The sequence below is a fragment of the Blennius ocellaris genome (genome assembly GCF_963422515.1).
Source record: "Blennius ocellaris genome assembly, chromosome: 12".
NCBI classification, from domain to species: Eukaryota; Metazoa; Chordata; class Actinopteri; order Blenniiformes; family Blenniidae; genus Blennius; species Blennius ocellaris.
This window is the reverse complement of record NC_137661.1, coordinates 24,483,972-24,510,532: the sequence shown is the minus strand read 5'-3', so window position 1 is coordinate 24,510,532 and position 26,561 is coordinate 24,483,972. Positions and strand designations below refer to the sequence as shown.

The 26,561-nt window shown below is 41.3% G+C and overlaps 1 protein-coding gene across 1 annotated transcript in view; it reads right to left on the bottom strand.

The window, feature by feature from the left end:
* The window catches only part of nos1apa (nitric oxide synthase 1 (neuronal) adaptor protein a), a gene marked incomplete at its 3' end in the record, with an annotated part of 171,963 nt that overhangs the window by 85,721 nt on the left and 59,681 nt on the right, over positions 1-26,561 (bottom strand). Inside the window, exons 3-4 of the mRNA XM_080506953.1 lie at positions 5,474-5,566; positions 475-533 (exon numbers count right to left, since the gene is read on the bottom strand). Of these exons, the coding sequence (XP_080363079.1) occupies positions 475-533; positions 5,474-5,566 (152 nt within the window). The remainder of the gene's footprint in view (positions 1-474; positions 534-5,473; positions 5,567-26,561) is intronic.

Sequence of the window (26,561 nt, the reverse complement as noted above, 5' to 3'; positions counted from 1 at the left end):
AGAAGAAGAAAAAAAAACGGGAAACACAAATTATAATGGTGTGAATTGTACAATATCCTATTGAGCACGAAAGAAGGAAGTCGTGAAGGAAGTACTGGGGAAAATCTAATCTCAATGTTGGAATATTGACCACAGGATATAGTCTTATAAAAACAGACTACTTTTATGGATTTGTGGGACAGGGGTAGTGGATGGATGGATGGATGGATGGATGAGGATTAAACAGATGGACGATGGATGCATGGATGGATAAATATATGCATGTTTCTATCGATGCATGGAAGGATGGATGGATGGATGGATGGATGGATGGATGGCCAAAAAGATGCACGCATTGATGGATGGATGGACACACACACACACACAGCCATAACGACCGAAATCATTACAATAAGTGTTGAAAGCCAGACAAATGAGCATTTCAAGACGAGCTCAAAACACCAACGTGGGATTTAGAACTGATGACCGGCTTACCTGTAAATGGGATCCTGCATCACCATCATCTTGCTCTCGTCCCACGTCCACTCCTTCTTCTGTTTGAACGACACAAAACCGTCCATTAGCGCAGTGCAATTGAAATGTGATAAGAGAACACGTCAGGCTTCATTGCTGTTCAGAATAATAGAATATTGAGATATTCATGTACATTTTTCCTTTTTTTTTTTTTTCTTTCTTTCCTCCTCTTTGATTGTCTGTTTGATTAAACCTTTCAGTTTAATGTCACATCCTAAAATGTCAACACACGCACACACACACACACACACACACAGGAATTATTCATATCGATTTCTGCCTGGAGGAGTGCTTTGTTGACTCGGTTATTCAATCACTCCTATCTCCAGTCTTTCACTGCCTCCGCCATTCTCGGGGACCTAAATAGATTGCTGCCCGTCATACTTGACATTTCCGTCTTCAGGACAAGGAGATGGTAGGGGGGGGGGGGTTAAAAAAAACAAACAAACAAACAAAAAAAAAAACAGGTGGAGGTAAATCATCTATCTATTGGCTGGCCTTTAATTCCGTCCTGTCAAATAAAGCGACGGGGAGCTTTCGATGATGGTTTCAAGTGTAACCCATCGCAGAGCAATCGCACACATCACTTATGATCCATCAGCTCCCATCGGGAAATCAAACTTTGATAAGAACTGTGCAACATACTGAGGTTTTTTTATGTATTTTTTGATTTGTTTTGTTTTAGTGATGTAAACTCAAGTCCTCAGAAATGATCTTAAGTGCAAACCCAAAGTGTGTGAAACCATTATTCACTTTTCATGCAACTCACCATATGGTTAATAGGCTATAGGGAAGTGGGACAGCTGGCGGAAGGAATCACTACAAGAAAACAGCTCAAGATAATATAATGCATGTAGGAAAGCTGAAATATTCAAGACCGGATCAGTGATGGGCTCTCCTTGAATCTCCCGTTATTCCATTATCCCATTATCCCATTATTTGATACACAAGTGATCATAAATTATGCTATTTCGTCACATCTGCGGGTTTTTTTTAAATTAAAAAATAATTATAAATTTTTGACAGTTTTGTATTTATCATTAAATTGTTCGAACAGTCCTCGAGCCAGTGGTGGGGTTTTGCCCTTTTGTTCTGGTAAAGCATCTTTTTTCTTTCAGTTGGTCACTGAGACTGATGTGTTTTACTTGATAGTCGAATTAATAAACTATGAAAAAAAAATATTTATGAAAAATTTATTTATTTATTTAGCTCTTACAAATGAAACACTACATAGTAGGACAGTGGTACTGAAGTCATGCAGTCAGTCTTTGATAGAAATCCCGTGAGGATATTTTTCTATTTTGAGACTTTTGAGGAAAATTTGATAAAAACAAAAACAAAACAAAAAAACAAAACATTTGACATTGTCGTAAATTTAAGACTTTTCAGATGTAAACACAACATGCGGATGTTTCTTTGAAACAGAAATATCCTAATTGATGAAGTACTGTAATGAATATTTTTTTAAGGGTTAATGATTTCCTTTATGGAATCCACATCCGTTTTATTTCTCGAACGAGAGATTAAAAATGTTAAAGTTATGAAACCATGTAGTTAGAAACATACAAGATGTAGATGTACTAAATTAGATGTGCCCTCACTATACATCCCGTAAAGAAGTTTTTTAATCACCACATAAATTCTTCAGGGTGGAAGTGCATTAATCTGACGGCCACTAATTCAAAGAAAGGGACTCGATGAATGGCTACTTGTGAATTTGAGATAAAATGCAGTAATTACAGTTTAAAGCAAATTCAAATACAATTAAAATACGATTCATATATTGATATTTGGAAAGTTTCTTCCCGGCATGACGCTCGCGAGCCGTCGATTCCCTGTGTTGAGTGAATGGATGGATGTTATATTGCATCTTCCTACAGCCACTGGATCTGAAGTGAAGGCTGCGCGAGACGGAGTCTGCCCCCACCTGCCACCGGGCAAAAGACAGGTTATACTCTTGCACTGGTCACCAGATATTTCATGCTCCAACGGCGTAATCATAAAAAAGTTATTGCAGCTCGTTGGATGGCTGAAAGCAGAAAAAAAAAAAAAAAAAAACTGAGTCTCTGCCACAGAAACCAATCAGGAGCACAAATCAGAGCTGAACTGAAAAAAAAGCTTTTTTCCCCGTTGGAAACCAAACACCGAGCCAGCTGTAGGTTGAATCATTCCTGCAGGTAATCTCCAGATTCCTTCCACTGCTAGCGCCACACGCAACTAAATTTTGATCTGATAATGCTTAATAAAATCCCCATGGGTGTTGTAATTAATCATTCACGATTTTTAGTCTGGTCTTCTGGTCTCATCGTCAGCTTTTATTTCCATGCCCCACAAAACGGAATTGACCGACTCTGTCGATGGAGGAAATGAAAAACAAAAACAATCAATGTCAAGGTTATTTTCGGAGGCCGTTTAGCGCCGAATGGCCCCTCCGGTTTGCAAAACATCAAGAGTTGCCATGTTACTTCCACTTCACAGAACCCAGTCTCCATTTACTTCAGCCAGAGCCTGCACTGCATGGTTGTTGGCTTCAATATAACACAAAGCCGTTCCAATTCAAGTCAACAGGCACACAGATGTGGATTCAGAAGTAGAAAAAGTGTATAAAATCACATTAAAAGTATTAAATATTTCACAGATGAGGATGATTCCACCTCAAACGCGTATAAAAAGTGCCACAGTGTCAAGATTGGAATCTGAAGAGATTTGAGTCAACACAGCTAAAAGTCAGACGGCTAACATCGATTCATTTTAATTTAAAACATTCATTTGGGGGATAAAATCCGATTTTTTTTGCATAGTTGAATTATTTTTGACTCTGGCTAGCATCATGAGCTCATTTCCTCAAGTAAATCAAGGAAATGTGTCGTCTGAGAGGGTGGCAAACTATCGGCTGAGAAAATGTGAATATGCGGAGCTTTTTAAAACCAACTAGAAACAGCCCAATACCGATCAGCTGTAAAACATTATGAGCGCCTATCGGTTACTGTTCAGTTCAACTGAACTGTTCAGTGTGTTTTGTCCATCCAGGTTAGTGAAAAGTCAAGAACTCGGTGGATTTATGTGAAATGAGACAGCACACTTCTGAAACGTACAAATATATTGGTTATTTAATATGATATTTAGCATATTATTCTCTATGAGCGATATTTAGTAACATACATTTTGTGTTGACAAAAATTAATGATTCACACTGATGCAACTTATTGTTTTTGTCCTTCTTCGTGAAAATTTCTTTTTCAATCATAAGCAACTTATGGCCTGTTTAAACAAAGTTCCAAGCGAAAACGCTGAGTTTTCGTTTCGGGAAAACCTTTGAAAATGACGTCTGTTTATACGGCAGAAATGGCAGAAACACTGAAAACGATCAGTTTTGCATGCGAGGCCACAAGATGGCGCTGTTGTTTGTTTTTGCAATGACACGACATGATATACACACACACAAAAAAAAACACTACGCATTCAAAAAATGCTGAAAATACGATAAAATGCGATAAACTGTAAACTTTAACGGTTGTTGTGTTTTTCATTCAACCTCCATCGTGTTCTTGAAATAAAAGTGTCGTTACATTCTGGTTACAGGGAAGTTTTGAAACCTCTGCTAGGTAGTTTTGTATTTATGGGACTAAATGCCTCAGTAGACGTCCCTGCTTGGACCTTTTTTTTTTTTTTTTTTGAGTACAACATATTGTTTATAATTGATTTGAACAGAATTGTGCCTGAAATTCTAGTCTAATTTTATCTAATATAGTTGTTGCCATCAATCACTATGTACAAGTGTATAGTCATACAATTCTTCCCGCTATTGACAACAACATTAAGAGATTTTTTGATTTTTTGATTTTTTTTTGTTCCAAGGTCTGCTTGGACCTTTTAATAGATGTGCTGCAATGTTAAGACCCCGAGATGCTCTGTTGCCTAGAAGCCAATGTAATGTGGTACTTGTTAAATCCTTAAGACTTCAAACACACTCGATGTGTAATTTATCCCGCCTGCAAACTGGGGCCATGCTGAAGAGAACCGGCGTTCACTTCGGTTGTCATAACATTATGGCAGAGCAGCGGGTGCCGGTTCTGAAAGGAGCAACTCTCAAGAGTAAAGGGCTTGACGAGTCCACACAATAATTCATCCTGGAGGACTCTGCGTGGCAAAGCTGTCGGACAACTTATAAAATACTGGTTTCAATTCTTGACGGGAAGGGAAAAAGCATAACATTCAGCCCTGCCACGTCCAGGAGTTTTCCTCAGGTTCAGCTCGACCCGACTGTCAATCTCACAAGTGTCTTCAAGTTCTCGTCTCTCCTCGTTCATCGGTTTCCAATCCCACTCAGGCCCCTTTTGTCCTCCAACAATACCCACATTCCTACAGCTACCTGCCCTCTGATTAAGAAGGCGATCGATCTTCACACAGGCAGAGGAAATTAATCTTTTTAAAGGTGGCTAACCTAATGTTGTTACACAACCGGGACCTTGTCTCCTGCGGCTACAGATGATATCTCCTCAACGAGCACAAAGTGAGACGGCATGCGGGGGGCCTCCCAGTGGGGGGGCCACCAGCGTCACTCAATCAAGCAACGTCACAAAAAATATATTACAATTAATCAAAACGTATATATAAAGAATCTTTTCTGTTTCCGGTCGTACGATTGAAGATATTCCAAGATTTTAACTCATCCTTGTTTTCTGCTTTACATTTCTAATTGTTAATTATAACCCGGATGTATTTAATAACATCTCATAGCGTCGGCTTGTTTATTCCAGATAAGTTCACGCTTCCACAGGAAGATATTTCTATGTGCTGCAATATTGAGAGGAGGAGAACTGCAAGCCTTTAAAAGCACCGGAGCGTAAATCCAAACTGACTAAACGCCTCATTACCACATAAAATATGATGGTGTTTTTCTTTTTAAATGATGATACGCTGAATTAATCTATTAAGGAGAAAAAAAACGATAACTCACTTTTTTCTTTTTCCTTAAGTTGACCTTCACGCCATCCACCGACACCACGATGTTGACTTTCTTCTTCTTGATGTTCTTCACCTTAAACTCATACTGTGGAGAGACGAGAGACATGCGGCGATTGATCAGTTTCGCAGGTATTTAAGAGGTGCAGTAAAAATCCTTTAGTTAATATAGGTTGGGACTTAATAAAATAATAAATAAATAAATGAGAAAACAGTAAATATAAAAATTCTCAAATAAAAATAATAAAAGAATAGTAAAAAGAATAAAAACATAATAACATGGAGAGAAGCGATCACATTTTCACTGTTAAATCTACATTTTCAACAGATTATCTTTTCGAGGAAAAGACACATCAAAGTGGACATAAACTGTACTTGTTTTTTGAAATTTTTTTAACACATTTCTAGATATTTGTCATATGTACATGTGACAGGAAAAGATGAAAAAAGATGAATACCAGAGATGAAAAAGACAAAACAAAGACAAAGAAGAAGATGAAGAAAAGGAAAAAAAAAATGCAAGAAAGTAGAAAATTAGTACCAAGAAGACAAAGACGTCAAAGAAAAGGAAGGTGAAGAAGAAGTCAGTTTAGAGGTATAAAGAAGTGCGTATTTCCACTGTTTCATAATGGGACTCAATAGGAGATTCATATCAAAACCATATCTGGTTGATCTGGTTTCACTCCGATATTCTGAATGAATGACTAGAAAAGATCGATGAGACTCAACGCCCCAGCTTCTGATCATCCGCGCAAATAACAAAAATCCGGTTATTTCAAAAGCACCAAGAAACAGCGTCCAGCTATAAAATAAGAAAACTGCCGACTTAAATAAGTTTCCTGTGAAATCGAAAACCTCAGCGGTTATTGTATTGCAGTAAAATGTCCCGGAGAGAGAAGCAGGACTGGCACTTTCTTCCTCGACACCACAGTTCATTTAAACACCATAAACCAGCCGGAGTTTCCTCCGCCACCTCCGGTCGCGAGCTGTCAAACAACACCATTGTTTACCGATCAAATAAAGAGCAGCGCCGGAAAGATTACTCGCTTCTCGTATTACTACAGGAACCCTGCGTCCGTGTGCATGCGCGTATGCAAACACGAGCCCTCCGACGACCGTCTCCACGTCGGCAGCATTCTGAATGAGTTGTGATGTATAATCGAGTTGTGTGGCGCCATGTGTACGTCTATTTCTGACGGTGATGCATTGCCGTGCTTCCGCTACATTCATTAATGGCTCACGAGGCAGAGACTGTATGTAAATAAATAAACAAACGGTATTACAGCTGGCAATTCTTGAGACGCTGCGAAAAATAGAGTCCTGGTCTCGGGTGCCGACGCTCGTGGGAAATCTACTCGGTGTGAGGAGGTGAGAAATCGAAACTATACAGCTCAAGGAAAACAACCGATCCTGGTGCGAGATGCTGTCCGGATGAAGCAACGGTCAACAAATGATGTAGACCTTCTCGTCTCGCCCCCAGCAAACACGCACACACACAAAAAAGAAAAAACGCCATATGTCGCATTAAGTTCTAATGAAGTCCTTTAACTATCAGAAGGTGACCTTGCACAATCATCTGGGGCTCTGCAAACTCATACACAGCTGCTAATAAAAAAAAAAAAAAAGCCTAATTGTATTTATTACAATAACAGTTTGGATTTCATCACACCGAAATCAAGTCTGAAAGCAGACGTCAAGTTCTTCCACCTGTTTTACAGAAATATGTCGACTGCTACGAAAGCTGTGAGCTCCCGTTGGGCCTTACTCTTCAGCTGTGGGGGTCTGAGGGACGCTTTTTTTTTAAGAGAAACTCTTAATTATGATGATTCAAGTCAATGGATAAACTGTTGTTCAAAACAAAAAACAGTTACAAATTCACCCAAATGATCATGACAGTGGACATGAGAGCTCAATGCTCATCCTCCCACCTTTTGAAAACTCCTACTTCAAAGGGGCCAAATTATGCAAAATTCACTTTCTAAAGGTTTTCCAGCAGTAATAATCATCCCCATACCTGGAAGTGTGTTGCTCCAACCAGCCAATCAGAAATCAAACCCTATATAGTGTCATCGGGGGGGGGGTTTAGCCAATCACAATCAAGGTAGGCCCCCCCCCCGTTTTGACTTCTCCCACAATCAGGCAGCTCTGCTCTGGCACATGGCGCCACGAGAGGAAGTACTTCCTCCTCTGCCCAAGATGGGCGTGTGTGTGGGCGGAGCCAGTCCAGCTCACACAGACACAGCAGATTCTGAATGCAGCTCCTATGATCCAATATTCAAATAGAGGGGGAAAAAATCAAGGAAAAGCTGGATTTGGGGCGATAAACAATGTTTTTGGACAAACGGGACCAAGTGTTTAAAAGCAGGATAATAATAATTAAGCTGCTCTGGGACTCCATTAGATGAGCTTTTCATAATTTACAAGCGCAATTCTACAATTTTGAGCACGAATACCTTTTATTGACTTGAATCTATCAACCTTTCATGGACACACAGTATAAACAATTCATAATTAACATCTCGAATTTAATAAGAATTCATCAGACACTGAGGGTTGTGCCCTTGACTCAGAACAAGGCGTCAAATCGAGAACTATAACATCGATGTGTGCATTCGCGAGGTCAATCAGCACGTATGAATGGCTGAAATATAATGGGAGAGGTCGCAGAATGCACATGTCAGGCCTCCGACAGCATCGCTTTGGACAAAAAATAAATAAATAAACAAATAAAGCAAATGGAAACGGTTCATCAACTATTGGGCAACAACCCAATCTGCTCCTAACCGTGCTTCTCCTGGCTGTTTGTGTCTGTTTGTGTCTGTTTGTCCAACGTTCAACAACAAGTGCGAGATCCTGTTTGCCAAGAGCTCAACGAGGCGTCTGTACCGACGCAGAGGCTCAGCTGCCGTCCGCCTGTTTGGAGAATCAAGAGCTACAGGTCTTACAATAGTACCACATTAGTCAGGGTGTGAGGGTATTGTTTGTGGCGTGTGTGTCAACGTCCACTTTTGCCATTTAAACAGCGGATTGCCTGTGAACGATGTCGGTTTCATGATTCACAAGGGTCCAGTGAATCAGACCCAACCACTAAAAATCTAAATTTAACAGGAGCGCCATAACAACAGGCAGCATTTTAATGTATTGTGGATTGAGAATGGTGTCTCTCTTTTCATTTTTTTTAAAGCAACCTTGTTCACTGGGAACCGAGTTCTGAATGCAGTAGTTAAAGTTACAGCAACAAAAGAAGCCGTGGAAAATTTGATTCAAATATTCTATTTGTTTTGTTTCGGCCAGTGTTTTTAATGTCTTTATACTGAACATGGCCAAACAATGCAGATCAGATCACATCAATGAAGGCATTAATCTTGAATTCCTTAAGTGTCATAGTGTTTGATTTCAGCGTGAATTTAATCATATATCTAGTGGAAAAAAAACGTGCATCCTTGTCACTGCATTATTAGAAAACCAAGGACACAAACTGCACATTGCACATGCGAAGAGACGACTTTTAAGTTGTGTTTTTCCTGTACCCCGTTTGCAACAACAACAACAATGTAAACATCGGTGCGATGATACCTCGTGATGTTTTCCGATGCAATTTTCAACAATTAAATGTGACGTTAATTAAAAATGATCGGTCAAAAAAAAAAAAAAAAGACATAATGACTGTTTTCACAGTGTTTGGTTTTGGTTTCCAATTATAGTTTGTATATCGAGGCTTAATTGTCCTCTACAGATTAGTGGGCTGTGAAAGTGATTGTGCTTTTCAAACAAAACACATGCAGTGCCGCTTTTTGTACGCCAGTGGGTTCGATTCTGAGAGAAACCACCGACAAATCAGAGGTTTGCGAGGAACATTGCAGACAGAGCAAGAACCATGGGTTTAAGATCAGTTGCACAAGTTAAAACCACTTTTCAGAAAAATGGATCCATTAAGCCAAACTCGCTTATCCTTCGGGTTTTGACATTGAGGAGCGACTGCGTGGACAAAAGGAGACGAGCAAGCATTCATGCGCAGGGACACTTTACTTTACGGAGAGCCCAGAAGAAACCGAAGGACACTCGGGGAAGGGAGAAAAAGAAAAAAAAAGACAAAGCAGCTCTTGAAAGTGCAAAAAAAAACAACAGGAAACTCTCAGGTTGGGAGGCTAAAGTGACACAAAACACAGCAGGTGGGCTCAACTCCTCACGCTCATTTGCACATTTACAGCTGGAGTGTATAAAGCTACCCAACAATACCGCAAGTGAGTTCATGCACTCGACTATGGAGCAAAAAAAAACCCAAAACAAAACAATGTATGATGAAGGCAGCCGGAGAAACAACATAAAGACTGTGATTTAAACATCTATTTCAGTCTGGGCTCAGGCTGGAAGAATGAAAACAGCGGCGGGGACGACGGCGGCAGATCTGTTTGAACGCGATACGGGAGCTGGAAACGACCTCACATTACCACATGAAACAAACACAAATTGCATATTTCCATCACCATCACCCCCCCCCCCCCCCCGCACTGCTTTTTATCCGTTTGACTAGCAATCTTCCACAGACGTCTCCGTGATGAACCTTCACCTGCAACCTCTCCGGGAAAAAAATCAGCAAACACTGCGAGGGAAATGAGGCTAACGCACGTGGCGAGGGCAGGATATGGTGCTGGAATGACCTCTGCGTGGTTAGTTAGCGCTCTCTGCAAAGGAGGGGAAAGTGTAACGCTATGTTGGTAAAATTACACAACGCAGAGGAAAAATGTGTGGATGCCTAAAGAAGAGACAGATAAATTTCATTTCGGCTTCATTTGAACATGCCGGCAAAGCTCATCTGCTACCAGTGAACTCTGCCGCAGGTCGCCTACAAGGTGGAACCACTGGCGGAGGAACTCCGGGGTGGGGATCAAACACAGGAAGTGAACCGAAGACAATGCGCACATGGGAGTTTGTGGTGCAGTTTTAAGTAGAAAGGAGAAACGCGCCCAGCAGAGCTCACATGAGGAAGCCGGGAAAACAAAGAAAATGTTGTGAGGAACGTACCGTGGACAGATGTGCAGTAAATCACTGAAACACACACGTCCAGATGGCCAAACGTCACAGTCACAAGATTAGCAATGTTTTAGAATTCCAACATTGTTTGTGGTGTGTGTGTGTGTGTGTGTGTGTGTGTTTCTGAGGTGGGAGGTTAGTATGGGATGGATGGATTTCCATTTTCAGTCCTGGCCAATCATAGAAATGGAATAATTTATTCTTTGCGTCTTTATAACTCATAGTCGATGTTTAATTGGACCTAGAGTGTCTCGATAAAGTAGCTGTTTAGTCAACGTCTGAATATAGCATGTAAAAGAGCACCGGATTTCTAGATAAACTGTGTAAAGTGTACCTAAAAACTAATCTTCAGCAATGACAAAAACAACAAAGCTCAAGCAGCAGAATGGTTGGATTAAAAGGAGGTAAAGAATACGAGGCGCTCGGGGAGCGAGCGGCAGTGATAAAGCGACAATAGGAAGTTTAATTACCAGCTCAGATCATTAAGCTCACGCTTACACAAGCTGAAAGTCCAGGTTTCTTAAATGTGCGAACCACCGTTTTGTCATTAGCTGCTTGATGAAGTGAAGAACGTGTTTCAACCTTGACAGATTCATTTGCTCGCGCTTCGGGCGACGGCGGGCGACAGTGGAAGACCGGTGAGAAACTCTTCCCTTAACAATTAGGAGAGCTGGTGGAGTTTATTTTTTTGGTTCAGGTGCCACTGATTGCACTTTACAACATTAGATATACATCAGTGGGGAGAAGAATCATGAAGAAATAATGATGCGCAGCAGAAAATGCCATCGTCCATATGGCTCACCGATTCGTTCTCCAGCTTCAATCGACAGTTAAAAGTTAAATAACGTAATGGAAACAAAACCTACATTAAGAATTCACTGAACCTTTGTTGGAATGGAAAATGCACATATGATGCATGCATTAATTGAGTTGGGAATATATGAAGAATTCACCTTGTAGGCAAAAAAGTTTCACTTCTGCACTTATAATGTGATTGATTACATTAATAAATACTATTGTTGTTGAGTGACATCAAGTTTCTGTCACAGTTGAGGAAATGTGTGAGTTTCATCCAGATTTTTCTCCTTTACGTGCGAGTACAATTATAAGCATTCGCACCAATGTAGGGCAAGTGTCCAGAAATGCTCTCTAACGAAACTGAGATTTTCGCCATTCTAAGTTAACGCTTGACCACAAACAATCTAATAATTGACATTATCCTGGTCTGACATGTCGCTCAGTGGACAAACGCAGCGGCCCCCCCCCCCCCCGGTTAAATGGATTGAGACTGGGATGCAAATGGGCTCTAAATTGAACCCAAACCACAAGAGATGGCTCCCGTCACATACGTGATGTTTAAACGAGCGCGACGGCATTATTCTAAATACTCATGGGCTCATTTTTTTCCATTTAATCTTCATCACGGCTGCAGAAGCCAGAAACACCAACATAAAGTCTCATGCACTCACCGGTTACATGCCACATTTATGGTTCCTTGGGACAACGTGCATTAATCTGAATCTGCTCACACAGCTCGAGCTGCAGTTCCACAAACTATCAAAACCTTTTTATTGCGACGATAAAAAAAAAAAAAAAATCCAATAAAGTGGCAGCTTTCTCCAATGTGCTCCAAGGGTCTTTATAATGAAAGATCACAGAGCAGAATGCATATCACATGTAATCCAGGGCACAAGCAAATAAAAAAAAAATGGTCGAAAAATAATACGCCTCCAGCGCAGACGTTAGTTTTAATTGAAATAATAAATAATATATAGCAAAAATTCCTCAGGATGTCTTGTCTGATTCAAGAATGCAAATGAAAAGTCGTTTTTACTTTACTTACATCTCCATATCTTGTTAAAACTCAATAATCGGTTGAACAGGACGGGACAAATAAAAGCTTTCGAGGTCCAAACTATCACGTTTCAGTAGCATTATGATTTTAATGTTCACAATGTGCAAATGAAAAACTACTTTTATTTTTTATTGCAACTCTTCACTGTCAAGATCTGCAAACAATAATGAATATTATAATATCTCAGTGGATAATTATGCAGTTTTTCCTCAATTTTAATTGGGGATTTGTGGTGAAACAGAATAAAAAACCGGGTTGTTTGTGTGACGGGAGGAAGCTTAAAGCGGCTGAGAAAAACAAGGCTTCAGACGAAGCGAGTGATCAAAGTCACATTCGTGATCAAAGACACGACTTTCCACTTAAAAGTGTCAAATCAGATTTTGCTATGAAATTGTGATTATGGTTTTGTAATTTTTTTTTATATTTCAATTTGTGACTGTAGTCATCAGACGTCCACACCGACCCAACGAGCAACTAAAAGACTTTTATTTACAACTCCGCCATACATCCATGGGGAGAATTTCATAAAAGCCTCTTGGGATTCTTTCCTCTCCTGCGGTTAGACTTGATTCTTATTTTATGCAAATATAAAATAAAGAAAAAAAAAATTAAGTAGAATATCCCACTGCTGAGAGGTCTGCTGGGTGAAGTCACAGGCCCCGCCCCCTCATAACAGGCCACGCCCCCTCACAACTGATAAAGTTTGTCTGATCAGTGCTACATGCTACACGCTAACCTGCTTTCGGGCTCTCACACAGTCGCGAGGCTACACGCGAAACATGATTAAAATATGCAGTCATTAGCAAACCGGAACGTGCGTGCAGCGCATCAATGTGCACGATCCCGCCGTAGAAGCAAACAAGAAAAATCCGAGCGATCGCACAAGCGTTTGCAGAAGATTCTTAGGGCGGGTGGCGCTTAGTAACACAGCCGAGACAAATTTGGGAGCCGAGCAAAAATAACTCCAGAAACTGAAAATTTAGCGGGGCCATCATTACCGAGCACGACACGTTAAAAAAAATATAGACCGTCGCCATGGAAACACACACGCTAACTGCATGAGACTATATTTGGTTCATGAAAACACACAAGCTCTGCAAAAATATAAATTTTTTAAAAATGACAGGAGTGACCATCTCTTACACGTCTGTAGCTCCTGTTGACACACTTCACATGTTTACGCCCAAGAGTCTTTTCTCAAATGAGTTCTCTTTTTTTTTTCTTCTTGCCCACCGGAAAACTTATCATCCCTTTGCTCACACCTGTGTTATTAGTCTCCCCGGGTTTCCTTTTCTCTCACTTTCAGCCATCCATCTTAATCTCATCCTTTTACTGCTGCTCATTCTTGTGGATCTGTGTGTGTGTTCATTTCCCACTGCCTCCCTACTCTGTCATTTTTATTTTTTTTTTCTCCCTTTTTTTTGCTTCTATTCCCACAGGCATATTGATAGAGCATCGAGAGCCCCTTGTGTGCCACTCTCCTCTCACTTCATCATATATTTTCTCTTGTGTACACCCCCCCACCCCCCCCCCCCCACACCCCCGGTATCTTTTCTTTGCACATCACCCCCCCTGCCGCCTCACTTCCGCCTCTGTCCACAGACCGATGGCTGATTCAATCTCGAGTAACGTTGTTCATGAAAAGGCATTCCATTTTCAGAAACCATTTGTGTTCAGGACGTTACCTGGTCCATCAGCAGCAGCCCTGCCTTTTGAATCGGGGCCAAAATATTAGAAACTGAATGTATGGATGCGTGCACAGTCGTCGGGCTGCAAGTCGAGCCGCGCATTTAGCATTTAATAAGAATTATGCGGGGACATTTTTCAGAAAAAATCTATTTAAATGATATATCCAAAACCTCTTCTTATTTTTTAACCATCCCAGGAACAATAAAGAAGCCCAAACTACTTTAGAAGCTCTAAATCATTGAATTACACCATTTTAATCTCAAGAAATTGTACATAATCCAATAAAAAAAATGGAATATTTGCTGTTTTTGCCATATAAGAAGTGGGAGAGGTTGTTTTTATTATCAAAAAATGAGCAGAAAGGTCAGACAAGAGCAAGTGTTGCCAAAACTTATCTAATTTCTATTGATCAAAGCTACATTTCTTTTGTTTGCATGTTTTCCGTGCATTGGCTTTCTTTAGGCACTCAAGCTCACCCACATGAAATAAGTCTCGGCTGTAAGGTGAATTGTTTCATAACCTGGTCGGGATCAAAGTTGCAAAACAAATAGAAAAACAGAGTAATAAGAACGTTTAACATTGGCACAAAACGTGAGACTGCAGCAAACAAGCACGGATTACTCCGTCATATTGAATAATAAACATCAAGGCGACGTGTCACCGCCGTGTGATGTGGTTGGTCTCTTCTGTTCATGCTGTAATTCCACTTTACTGCACCAAACTATGTTTGCCAGCACATCTGTTCTCTAAGCCGCTTGTTTGGTTTGCACCTGTGTGTGTGTGTGTGTGTGTGTGTGTGTGTGTGTGTGTGTGTGTGTGTGTGTGTGTGTGTGTGTGTGTGTGTGTGTGTGTGTGTGTGTGTGTGTGTGTGTGTGTGTGTGTGTGTGTGTGTGTGTGTGTGTGTGTGTGTGTGTGTGTGTGTGTGTGTGTGTGTGTGTGTGTACATAAACACATCACACGCCACTCTGATGCTCTCTCCAGCTCCAGTCGGACCAAACACGACAAATGTGAACAGAATCTCATGAGTCTGGACAGAGACGGTGATGAGGACACGACACAGACAGAGGCTGATTGAAAAAAATGAAAAAAATGAATAAAAGGAACAAAGACAGACATGATAGTTGGACGCACAGTTTGTGAGCTGAACGCGGCAGAAACCGTGGAAAAACGACGATTTCCGTCACACTTCCAATGCAGAATGCTGTGAAACATTTGTGTCCTGAATATTGTGGAAAATATCCAAATGGACTTTTATTTTGTAATCACAATTTAATCACATCATGTTTTTTCTGGATCTCGCTCCCTTTCCAATTTAGTGCAACGTCCTGGTGTTTTGCTTCTTTTTCCTCTACCTCTTGCTCGGCAGATTTAATCGGCGTCTTCGGGGGGGGCGACTCTGACCAACACAAACCTCCAATTTTTCTATCATTTGAATAACAAATTCAGACAGCGACAGAATATCTCTCTCGTCTCCCTGCCTCTTCCCGATGAGTGACACTTTAAAGCGTTTTGGTCAAACTAAAAGCAAAAGGAAGCTGAACGGTGACGAACGACAAGAAGCGGCATCGAGTCTGTTCGAAGTCTCGCACTTATTATAACTGCCTCAGAACAATGTCGCACTGCAAAACATTTAAACGTAAAGCCATGTGGAAACAGTTGAGTTGCACAAAGAGGCGCAGCAACTCAATTTGTTAAGTAAAAACCTAATATAGAATATAGAATCACAGGAGCGAAAAAAATTCTAAGGAAATAAATGTGGAAATATAAAATGAATCAATAACACCAAAAATACGCAAAGGGTGTCATATTATTCTTTTTCTATCTCGTCTTTGCTTATTCCATTTTGTCAGTGCTTCTCCTGCTTTGTCTTTTCCATCTGCCTTTTTGTCATTGACTGGATGAGTCAAGCCGTCTGGAAAAGACAAAAGCAATACAATGCAGATCGACAAGGGCTGTGGGCGGGGCTTCCTGTTCAGGGTGACGAGTCACATAGTGGCGATGTAGCAGCAGGAAACAAGACATTCTATCATCTGCTTTTTTTCTCCAGTGCAAAAAAAAAAACAAAAATAAATCTACCTCCTTCCTAAATGGAAGTTTCCTCTTCAGATAAATGAGACTTTTCCAAACTCCTGGCAGGCTGTCCTGTTGTGTCCTCCAGCAAACAAGGGAAATCTATCTGCCCGTCAACTGTCACAGCTTTAATGCACAGTTCAACACTTTCCCCTCCGACATTCCGTCACTGTCGTCACACGACTTTCCTCGGACTCAAATGACTAGTGTTTGGTTTTTTATTGGGTTTTTTTTCCCTTTCCCGTTTTCCCTGCCCACCTGTTTCCTCTGGAGAGAGAGAGAGAGAGAGAGAGAGAGAGAGAGAGAGAGAGAGAGAGAGAGAGAGAGAGAGAGAGAGAGAGAGAGAGAGAGAGAGAGAGAGAGAGAGAGAGAGAGAAGAGAGAGAGATAAAGATAGAGAGATGCATAGATAGATAGATAGATAGATAGATAGATAGAGATAGATTGAGAGATAGAGAGAGGCTCGAGAGAGACAGATAGATAGAGAGCGATAGAGATAGAGATAGGAGATAGAGATAGATAGAGATAGAGAGATAAAGATAGATAGATAGAGATAGATAGAGATAGAGATAGGAGATAGAGATAGATAGAGATAGAGAGAGCTCGAGAGAGACAGATAGATAGAGAGCGATAGAGATAGAGATAGGAGATAGAGAGAGATAGAGAGAGAGAGATAAAGATAGATAGATAGAGGGAGGTAGAGATAGAGGGATGCATAGATAGAGAGATAGAGAGATAGAGAGCTAGATAGAGAGATAGATAGAACAAAGGTGGCAAATGTTAATCACAACATCTGAAGATTGACAGCATCTGAAGAATAATAAAATAAACTCCCTCGCTCTCACCTGAACAATAAACTAATCAATACCAATCAGACTCACAATTCAAAGCATAAGAAGATAATATCGCACGTACTTTCACTCTTTTGTAAATCAGTCTGTTCTCTGTTGTGTCAAAACATTTGTAAGAATGAGGATCTACTGTGAGCCTGATAAACAAGTTAAATCTCTTTAAAGTTGATGGATTGCAAAGTGATACTTTACTACCAAAAGCACACATCAGTTTTTTTTTTTTGTCTCATCATCCTCCTCTTCCACCTACAGTCAGAGGAAGTAAGAGAGATGAATCACAAAGGCTTTTCTTTGCTCTTATTGAACCATGTCGGAGGAGAAATCCCTCTCTCCCCCAAAAGGATAGAGAGACAAACTCAATTTAGAGGTTGCTGGTGTATCGACAAATCACTTCCAGCGGGCTTTTATTTCCAAGGCCGAGCCGGCGCCGCTAATGGCCCTCACTGGTTAGAGAGATGACTGCTCACTTTCATTCATAAAAAAGAGTTTTATTTGATGATGAATGCAATCAAATTCTATCAGGCCAATCCATTTTTATTCTTTTCTTTTATCATGCTGCTTCTGGGAGGTTCAGCACAGGCGATAAACTCCTGGTTTGAAAGGGGGAAAAAAAACAACAACAAAAAAACGACACATACACACAAACACACAACAAAATAAAAGACCAATATTGCTCACAAAAGCTGAAAAATAAGGAAAAACTGGACAATAGACCTGGACTTGGTTTACAAGACAACATTATCGAGAGAAAATGGAAAAAACACAATTGTTTCTGAACAGCTCACAATGTGGAACTTTTTGAAAATGCGCGGACTCCATCTCCGTGGAAACACAACTTTTCTGAAACACAGCTCCTGTATATGTAGTTCTTCTGCACATGCTCAGTAGAGGGACGATAATAAGGTTTCCCTCATCTTCTCGCCATCTATAACGTTTATAACGTCTGGCTGTGTGGTTTCTGACATAATAACTGCATTTTTTTTCACGCCATTTCTGTGTAAAATCTTTTTTCAAAATGTTGCCATGCAAACATTTTCTGCAACCTTTGATAGACACTGACCAATGCAGAACATCCTGGTCAGCAACATTAAAAGCTGCAGGTTTACAGACGCTCTCACTTACATTTTGGACTTCATCAAACTTGACCAAACCCTTAAAGTTCTGCCTTTGATGCTTTGATAAAAGGAAGACGTGTTGGTGAACTGGTGACTTTAAATAGGTGTGAATGTGATACTCTGTCTCTCTTTCTTTGCCTCGTGATGGACAGAATGTGTACAGAAAATCGCTAAAATACAGGATTGAAACTTTTCCTTTTTTTGATTTGTCTGATTGTATGATGCATTCAAGTGTTAGTTGTCAAAGAGTCACTTCATTTAACTGTCATTGTTACGTTTTCCCATGAAATGCCACCTCAACATGTTTAATTGGCAGATGAGGCGACATCACAGGACCTGTTGAGCAAGCGCAGCAAGATAAAAGGCCCGACGGACCCGAAACTGGGTTATGGAAACTCATTTTCCCCTTTTCATCCGAGTCGCGCCACAGCGTGATGTCTGGAGGGACAGAAAGCGGAGCATCGCTTTCATAATGCGCGCTATTTCCGTCTATAAACATGTCAAATCATCCGACATCAGCCTTTGTACTTTTGGAAATGGACGAGTCGAAACAACGTTTTTCGTCAAGGAACCCTTTCTGGGAGCGGAGACGACGTTAAACCTCCGAACTCCCGGCCGGATCAAAGTTTCCGAGAGCCGGAGAAGGCGTTCGCTTCGCTCGTTCCCGAGGCCAACGCGAGCGGACAGCTGCTTCCGATGCAACGCGGCGACAGAAACCGGAGCTTGTTCCGGTCGTCGGGACTTGACACGAGAGGCAACTCCTTAATAAGTACTGAGCCAAATGTAGCTGATTGTGAATGTGGTGCAATTAGGGTCTGAGAGCAGAACCTTTTTCATCCACGTCGGGCCTTTCTTGTTCGGAAGAATGCCTCCCGGTGAACGTCTGGTCCGAGGAGACGGCCTCATTACCATGCCAAAGGCTGCCAGTCATTTTATAACCTCCCGGGTGACACATGCCACATTTTACGTTCTGTGTATGTGTGTGTGTGTGTGTGTGTGTGTTTGCAGAGCGAATGTGCAGCACCTTTGCTTTCTCCATACACAGAATCTATATTTATTCACAGTTTCAATGCGCGCCGTGCGGCATGAAGGTTGAATTCTTCCATTTTGAGGCTGTTTAATGCGGGAACTCTGAATGAGGGCAACAGAGACAATGAGAATGGAAATGGCGAAAACACACTTGATTTATTCTTTTCATTAAACGTACACGCAAACTGCTTTAAAGTACAATGTGCGACTAAACAAGTTGAGATGGCAGTGTATTGGAAAAAAAACCCAACTGTCATTTCCAATTCGAGAAACAAGGTGAGAAAGAAGGAAAAGTAAAGTATAGAGGAACAGTGAGCGAATTAAACTGGAGGCAAAATGTATTTTTCCAAAGGGCATTTAGTTGAGTGTATTTAGTGTCCTTTGTTGTGTACACTTGACTAATCTGAGGTTTGCATTTAACCCTGTGGTCAAATTGGGGGTGGGGGGGGGGGGGTCTGTGGGTTTGCCCGCTGTGTATAGTTGTTAAAATTAGATTTGCACATTGTTGAACAATAAAAAAAATATTTCTAGAATCTAGAGCAGAATTAGGAAGCAGCTCATAGCTTTTATTAGTAAGAATCCTGCTCTGATGTGCTGGCGGGAGCGGAGAGTCGACATGATGATGTTGGCCTGGCTGAGGAGCTTTCCCCACCACAAAACCTGAGTTCACTGTAATTTGAATGTTTAATAAAACAGCTAACAAAGTCGAGGAAACTGTGTTATTTGCCCATCTAGCAGAGACACTGAAAGGGACCAGGTTAATTGATCCAGTTTGACGAAAACGCATGCTCCGCCTAGAATCGCTCTCAAAATCCAATGGAACCGACGTCGGATGACGACAAATCATCCCGGAAAATTTCATGCAATCCGGGTGAATAGTTTTTTTTTTTTTGCAAAAAGTTGGTAAAATACATCCTAACATACAAAACCCCAAAAAATAAATAAATATACGCGGACGAAAACATTTTCTTCAAGGGTTTTGCTAATGTGGCTTCAATGTTGGCGTAAAGGACGAGCGACCGTGTCTCTTTGATGCCCAGAATCTCTTAAGAAAAACAAATATAGGTATCTATCCTGAGAACTGTTCTTTATCCTGCAAAGAAAGGAAAATGGTTGATCTGTGTTTACTCCAGGCCAAACGTTGTATTGGATTATGTTGGAAGAATGTTGGGTGTCCTTCTGTTAAACACTGGTTGAATAACTTAACATGGAGTTTGGCTCTTGAGAAGCTGACCTACATTGTGAGAAAGAGGGCTTCTGAATTGTATGACATTTGGAAGATGTTTCTGGAACTGTTGGAGGGAGGGGATACGGAGGAGACATTGGGAGAGTGAGATGATAAAGATATTTATAGAAAAGTTTTTTTTTTGGTTTTCTTTTGTTTTCTTTGATGGAAGTATATGTTATAACTTATATTGAGAATATTATTATTCATCATTATTGTCAATCAGTATTTTCATTTATGTATGTACTTATTTATTTATTTTCTTTTCATTTATTGCTTAGAAATTTGGTGAATATTTGTTGGTGTATTTTCAAATGTTTTCAATAATGCCATATTTTTTAAATTGTTGGTTGCTGTATTGTTGTATGAATATTAAAATAATAAAGATATGCTTCAAAAAAAATAAATAAATAAATTCACGGGCACAGAGAGAATCTAGCGGGATTCAGCTTGTTGGTTCAGAAAAGTCACGGCATCCCGAATGCACGTTGCTGCCGAGCCAAGCTGTCGACGCGGCCCTGCAGTGCACGTCTCATCCACTCACCTCAGTCAATACCAAGAAATACAATCCCAAACAGGAGGCACAAATAAATAAATAAATAAATAACCAACAGACAACCAATTACAGCCAGACACCTCGGTTAACAAGGCGCTCTCAGCTGGAATTACATTACAGCGGTGGGCCTTTTGGCTCGGCTGTCGTGAAGAAACCCTTCACGAACACGCAGCAGAGGATCAGCAGCTCCTACTGACCGTAATTGGCAGTTTAATGAAGTCGTCTACAATATATAGATACAGACAGTAAAGGCGGACGTCCCGTTTGTGCACATCAAACGCACCTCGGGGTGGTGGGGGGTGAAATATTTGTGCAGGGAGACTGCAAAAGGGGGGGGGGGTCATTAAGAGAGTTCTCGTTTGATAAATCAAGTCTGAGTGGGTCCTATAAAAAGTGTCAGGGTAGTTTCGCAAAAAATATTGTGCGTCGTTGGAAGGCCGTTCCTCACAAGGGCAATTAGCTTTGGATTAAAGCGACGCCCACGCCTGTGAAGGGTGTTTAGCTTCTGCTGCTGTGAGCTAAATATACAAGGCAGGACGAAATGGCACCAGTAGAGAGCGACGAGAGGGGGGGGGGGGGCGGTTAATCGGCGGCGGTCGTCGGGGGCCGTTACGAACGTCGTTACGACGTGTTACCTGCCAGTCTCATGTGCAAACCAATGAAAATCAACTCAATGTGTAATAAAGCGGCAATTTGTAATCAACTTTGCCACATTTTGGAATCACTTGTTACATATTTCAACATTTATTAGAAAACGAGGGTGTTCCACTTTTCTTTTTTTTTAAGAAAATGTAATAATTTGGTACATTATGCAATGCATTTTGCCCTTTGGCTGTAGACACGGTTCTATGTTTAATAATGTGTACAAATTAAGATTCAGCTGGACTAAAATAATATGTCCCTTTTGCTATTGTCCTGCCAACACAGCGGTGGCAGAGCGCAGGGCTCTAAATCAGGTTTCACTTTTTATATGACCTGCCATTGTGTTGTGACTGGTGGATTTTTAAAGTTGCAAGACAATCAGCATTTCTATCAGCCATTTCTTTTTTTCTCAAATATAATCAAACCGGATTGCAAAGTACCACTGAGTGGATTTAATCATTTAACCCGCATTTCGTAATAACTGTTGCAAAATGTTACTACAAAATGCGGCAAAGTTTATTAGAAAATACAACATGAGTTGAAGATTCATCACGTCATATTGCACCATAATTACATGATGCGGCGCTACGGGGTCTCATATCATTTTCTGCAACAGGCCACTGGGATAGGAGTGAAATGAGCAAATACGAGAATAAAGATGCGAAAAGCAGAAAGAGAATTTCAATGTGTGGTTAAATATAATGAAAACCTCAGGTTGTAAAACACCTCTGCGTTGTGAGGAGTTGTGAATATTTTCAGGAACGCGTCCTGTCTTACACCTTTAAAACATCTCGGTACACTGAGGTGAGGCGTATTTACAGCTTTCAGCAGTGTGTGTGTGTGTGTGTGGTACATCTGGATTCGGGGATTTTCACACCGTCACATTTGCGGATTTGCTCAAGCTGTGTGAGCTGATATCGTCTAGTCATTACACACAATTTCAGAAGGATTGAAGTTCCTCTGACTCACACGTTCCTGGAGGACTCCGGCGCTGAAGCCGGCTCCTGCGTTGAAGTGAGCGACCGTCTTTATTCTGCCGGGACGGAGTGAGTCACTGCTCCACTTTGGAGTTCACTTACACCTTTTGAAGTCGGTCTCCACGCTTCATTTATTTGCTATTGTGTCTATCACTGTCATGAGCCATTCCTGCTGAAATAAAACCATAAAAGAGCTTTTATACCAGCGTTGTCAATCACTGGTTTTTTTAAAGAGGTCATATTCTCCAACTTTTCAACCCTGTCACGTGGTCCCATTGGCCCAAAAAACTTATTCAAAATTCATTGCCCCAAATCCAGCATTTTCTTGATTTTCAGCCATTTGAATATTGGATCATAGGAGCTGCATTCAGAATCTGCTGTGTCTTGTGTGAGCTGGACTGGCTCCGCCCACACATGCCCATCTTGGGAAAAGAAGGAAGAACTTCCTCTTGCGGCGCCATGTGCCAGAGCAGAGCTAACTAATTGTGGGAGGAGTCAAATGGGGGGGAGGAGCCTACCTTGATTGTGATTGGCTAAAACCCCTGATGGCACTATATAGGGTTTGATTTGTGATTGGCTGGTTGAAGCAACACACTTTTTAAAAACTGAAACAAGCCAGGGAGAGAGAGGAGAGACATTTTTCACTTCTGGGGTGTGCCATTATTTCCTTGTATTGATTTATGATCAAAGTTATTGTTTTGTAATGTTTCAACATAACATTCCAATTATGTGTTTGTGTTAGGGTTAATAAAAGAACAATGGCTGTTTCATGCATTGTACTAAAGTTGAACCTTTTTTTTTTAAACTTTTGTTATAGATGCACTTGTTTACGGAATCGGGTTAATCTCAATCAGTTCATTGTGGTTTTAGCGCAGAGGCCTGTGTCTTTAGTTTTATAAGTACGAACAAAGTATTCAGAGTTTGCTGTTCCAATGTGGAACAACCCTTCAGATATTTATTCAGAGTATCCAGAGCAGATATACCAAGTGAATTTAATAGCTGCCTATCAATAATGCATCAAAAAAAGGAGACCATAATATTTAAGCTCGGCTTCCAGACTGTCTGAGCAGCTATGCAGAGAAAACAGGCCATAAATCAAATATTTATAAAAAACCAAGTCCTTTCATAGTTACATGTCTTTAAAATGCGGCCACACGAGAGACAAGGTTGTCTTTCCAACAGGGCTTCTTCGCCACAGAAAGGAGAGACGGTAAAAAGCAAGAAGTGAAATTGGAGCAGAATAATTCATTGTTTGTCCTGGCGAAGTCCACTTGGTCATTATCGGGCATTAGCCTCGTTTGGATGCGACACTGAGCCATTATTTACCTCCAGACCACCGCCGGACTGACAATGTGAAAATGCCCCGTTATGTAAGGGACTATCATCATTCCCCAAGCCATCTGCAGGGATCCATCTGCCGCCGACCGGACAACACGAGCCTCCAGTCGTTTACAGAGTTAATCTCCCACCGCAGCCATTTTTAACCAGAACGCCGTTCGATCGGGCCGATGGAGCGCGTTTCGGATGAGCGCTTCACGGGGCGGTCGTGGTTCCAGATTTACAGGCCGAAGGAAACTGATTTTTTTCCCAAGAAGTTCTTGAAAATGTCACCCCCCATTATTCACAGCGAAACAAAGATGGCGGCTCCTGCCCGAAGGGTCACGGCTCAGTCTGCGAAGACATCCCATAACCACACGACCAGAGTGATGACCAGAGCATTCACGCTCCCCACAGAGTGAAAGAATTGCTTTTTTTTTTTTTTAAATGGTTTCGGACCATTACTCCCCAAACTCACTCATCACTCATCACTCATCACTCATCACACACACACACACACACACACACACACACACACACACACACACACACACACACACACACACACACACACACACACACACACACACACACACACACACACACACACCCTGAGACAGCAATAGTAGCTCTGGTACATGCAAAAAACCTACTGGTTACATATCAGATCTAGAAACATTGGCAATTTCCAGGATTTTACCTCGGTGTGTCCAAAGTGAAGCAAAACAGATGTTTTTTTAGGATTTCCAATTCAAACCCAGTAAACTCACTAGAAATTGGCCAGATACTTTTTAAATCAGCTTCTCGTAAAGGAAATTATGAGGAAATAATGCAATGTGGAAATGGAACAACTGAGGCACCAATGGTCCAATTACTACTGGTCATTTAAACTTAATGTCTGCACTTGTGCGCCCTGATTATTTTCTATCAGGTCCATTGAGGCCAAAATGCACGTGCAGGTGTGCAGAGGAGTAAAAGCAGCCGAACTCGTGCTGCCAAAAAAACGTTCCTACACGGCGTCGCGCATTAAGAAGAGCACGGACGCTCTGGGATACAATTCCCATCCACTGGGGTTATTATGCCCACGAGCAAAACAAGTCCCAAAACAACTCGACAGGTCGGAGGCCCCACACGGCGAAGCAGACCTGTGGTGTCAAACACACACACAAAAACATGACGATCATGTGCAACCACTCTGCACTGTTACTGATAGTTAAGGCACCAGAGGCAGAGCACTTCCTCTCTTCTCCTTCAGCCATCTTATCTCGTGGTGTTGCCGTCATAAGGAGCAGCCAGCAGCCTTCATCGGCACGTCCAGCGAGGACGACCGGGCCAGAGGCTCCATGTCTCTCAATCTTATCAGCCGGACCGGTGGTGGCCTCCGAGCCGGGAACATGCAGGAGGAAGTGAGCCGGAGGAGGGCTCGGGGGGCACAAACCTCAGTCGATCCGTAAATGTAAGGATAAGGAAAAAAATATGACGCCAAATTAGACTAAATATGTCAAAGTGAAAGAAAACAAAACAATTAAAAGATTGAAAACACTTAATGTCTTTCGCATTCTGTATAATAGGATGGTTTATTTTAGACAGGCTGACATCAAAGGAGGAACAATCCTTCTGATGAAAGAGTAAAGAAAGCGGAGACAGTCCAGAGCGAAGGGGTGATTATAATTGTCACTTTTTGAAACAAGTCGAAAGTGGAAACCAGGTATTTTAATTGCACTCTGGATCTGTCAAATCTATGGAGTTTAAGCTGCGCTATATTGATTTGCTGAGAAAGCTAACATGTAGTTGGTTTTCTCCATTTAGCTCTCAATGTGATCCGATGCTGCTTTAAAATATCGTGGGGATGGATGAGTGCAAAACGGTGTTCATCTCATTCATCTGGAATATGACAAAGCTTACGAAGACTGAGATTACTTTTGATTGCTTACATTTTATTTTTCGTCAAAGTTTATGTTTTTTTTTCCCCGGTACATTGAGAACTGGAACATTTCTGCTTTCAAATCTGACCAATAGTCCTCACTCACACTCATCTCCATACCCTTTTTTTTTTATACTAGAAAGCAGCTTTTAATGTCCCGATACTTTTATATGAAGCTCAGGGATAATATTTCCACTTACGCAACATTAAAATCTGGGTCTCGCTGTTGAAATTCATTAGACTTTTCATGTTACGCACCCAATGTTTCTTGGCAAAGTCATTTCTTTAGGCTCTTGATTTATATTCCACAGCGGCACCAATTCAATAACCAGATGAGTAGAGCAATCGGGGAATTCTCATCTCATCTTTCACCACCACCCCCCCCCCCCCCCTCCTCCCCCCACCTCCCAAAAGCTCCATGCAAATGACACTCTTTGTTTTGTTCCGTTCTATAAGTTGGTGGGCAAAATTGGATTTTGCTTCAAGCATACGGCGGTGAATTTCAATGGATTTGGAGAAAGGGGGGGGAAATCCTTTGTCAAAGCACAAGTACAAAACTGTCAGCGGGAGATGGAGAGAAAGGTATGGAGGCTGTTTTGCACAAGAACATGAAAAGTGTCACATTCTCCACGGTTCCACATAAGCTGGAAGGGCCGCGCTTATGGAGAAACGAGGGGGGGGGGGGGGGGGGGGGGGAATTCAACATCGTAATGCGTCCGGGAGGGGCGGGCAATTTACCGAAAGAAAATGGAGGCAAGGAAGCTGTAAAAAAACTGAATTCAGGATAGTGGGTTGTTTTT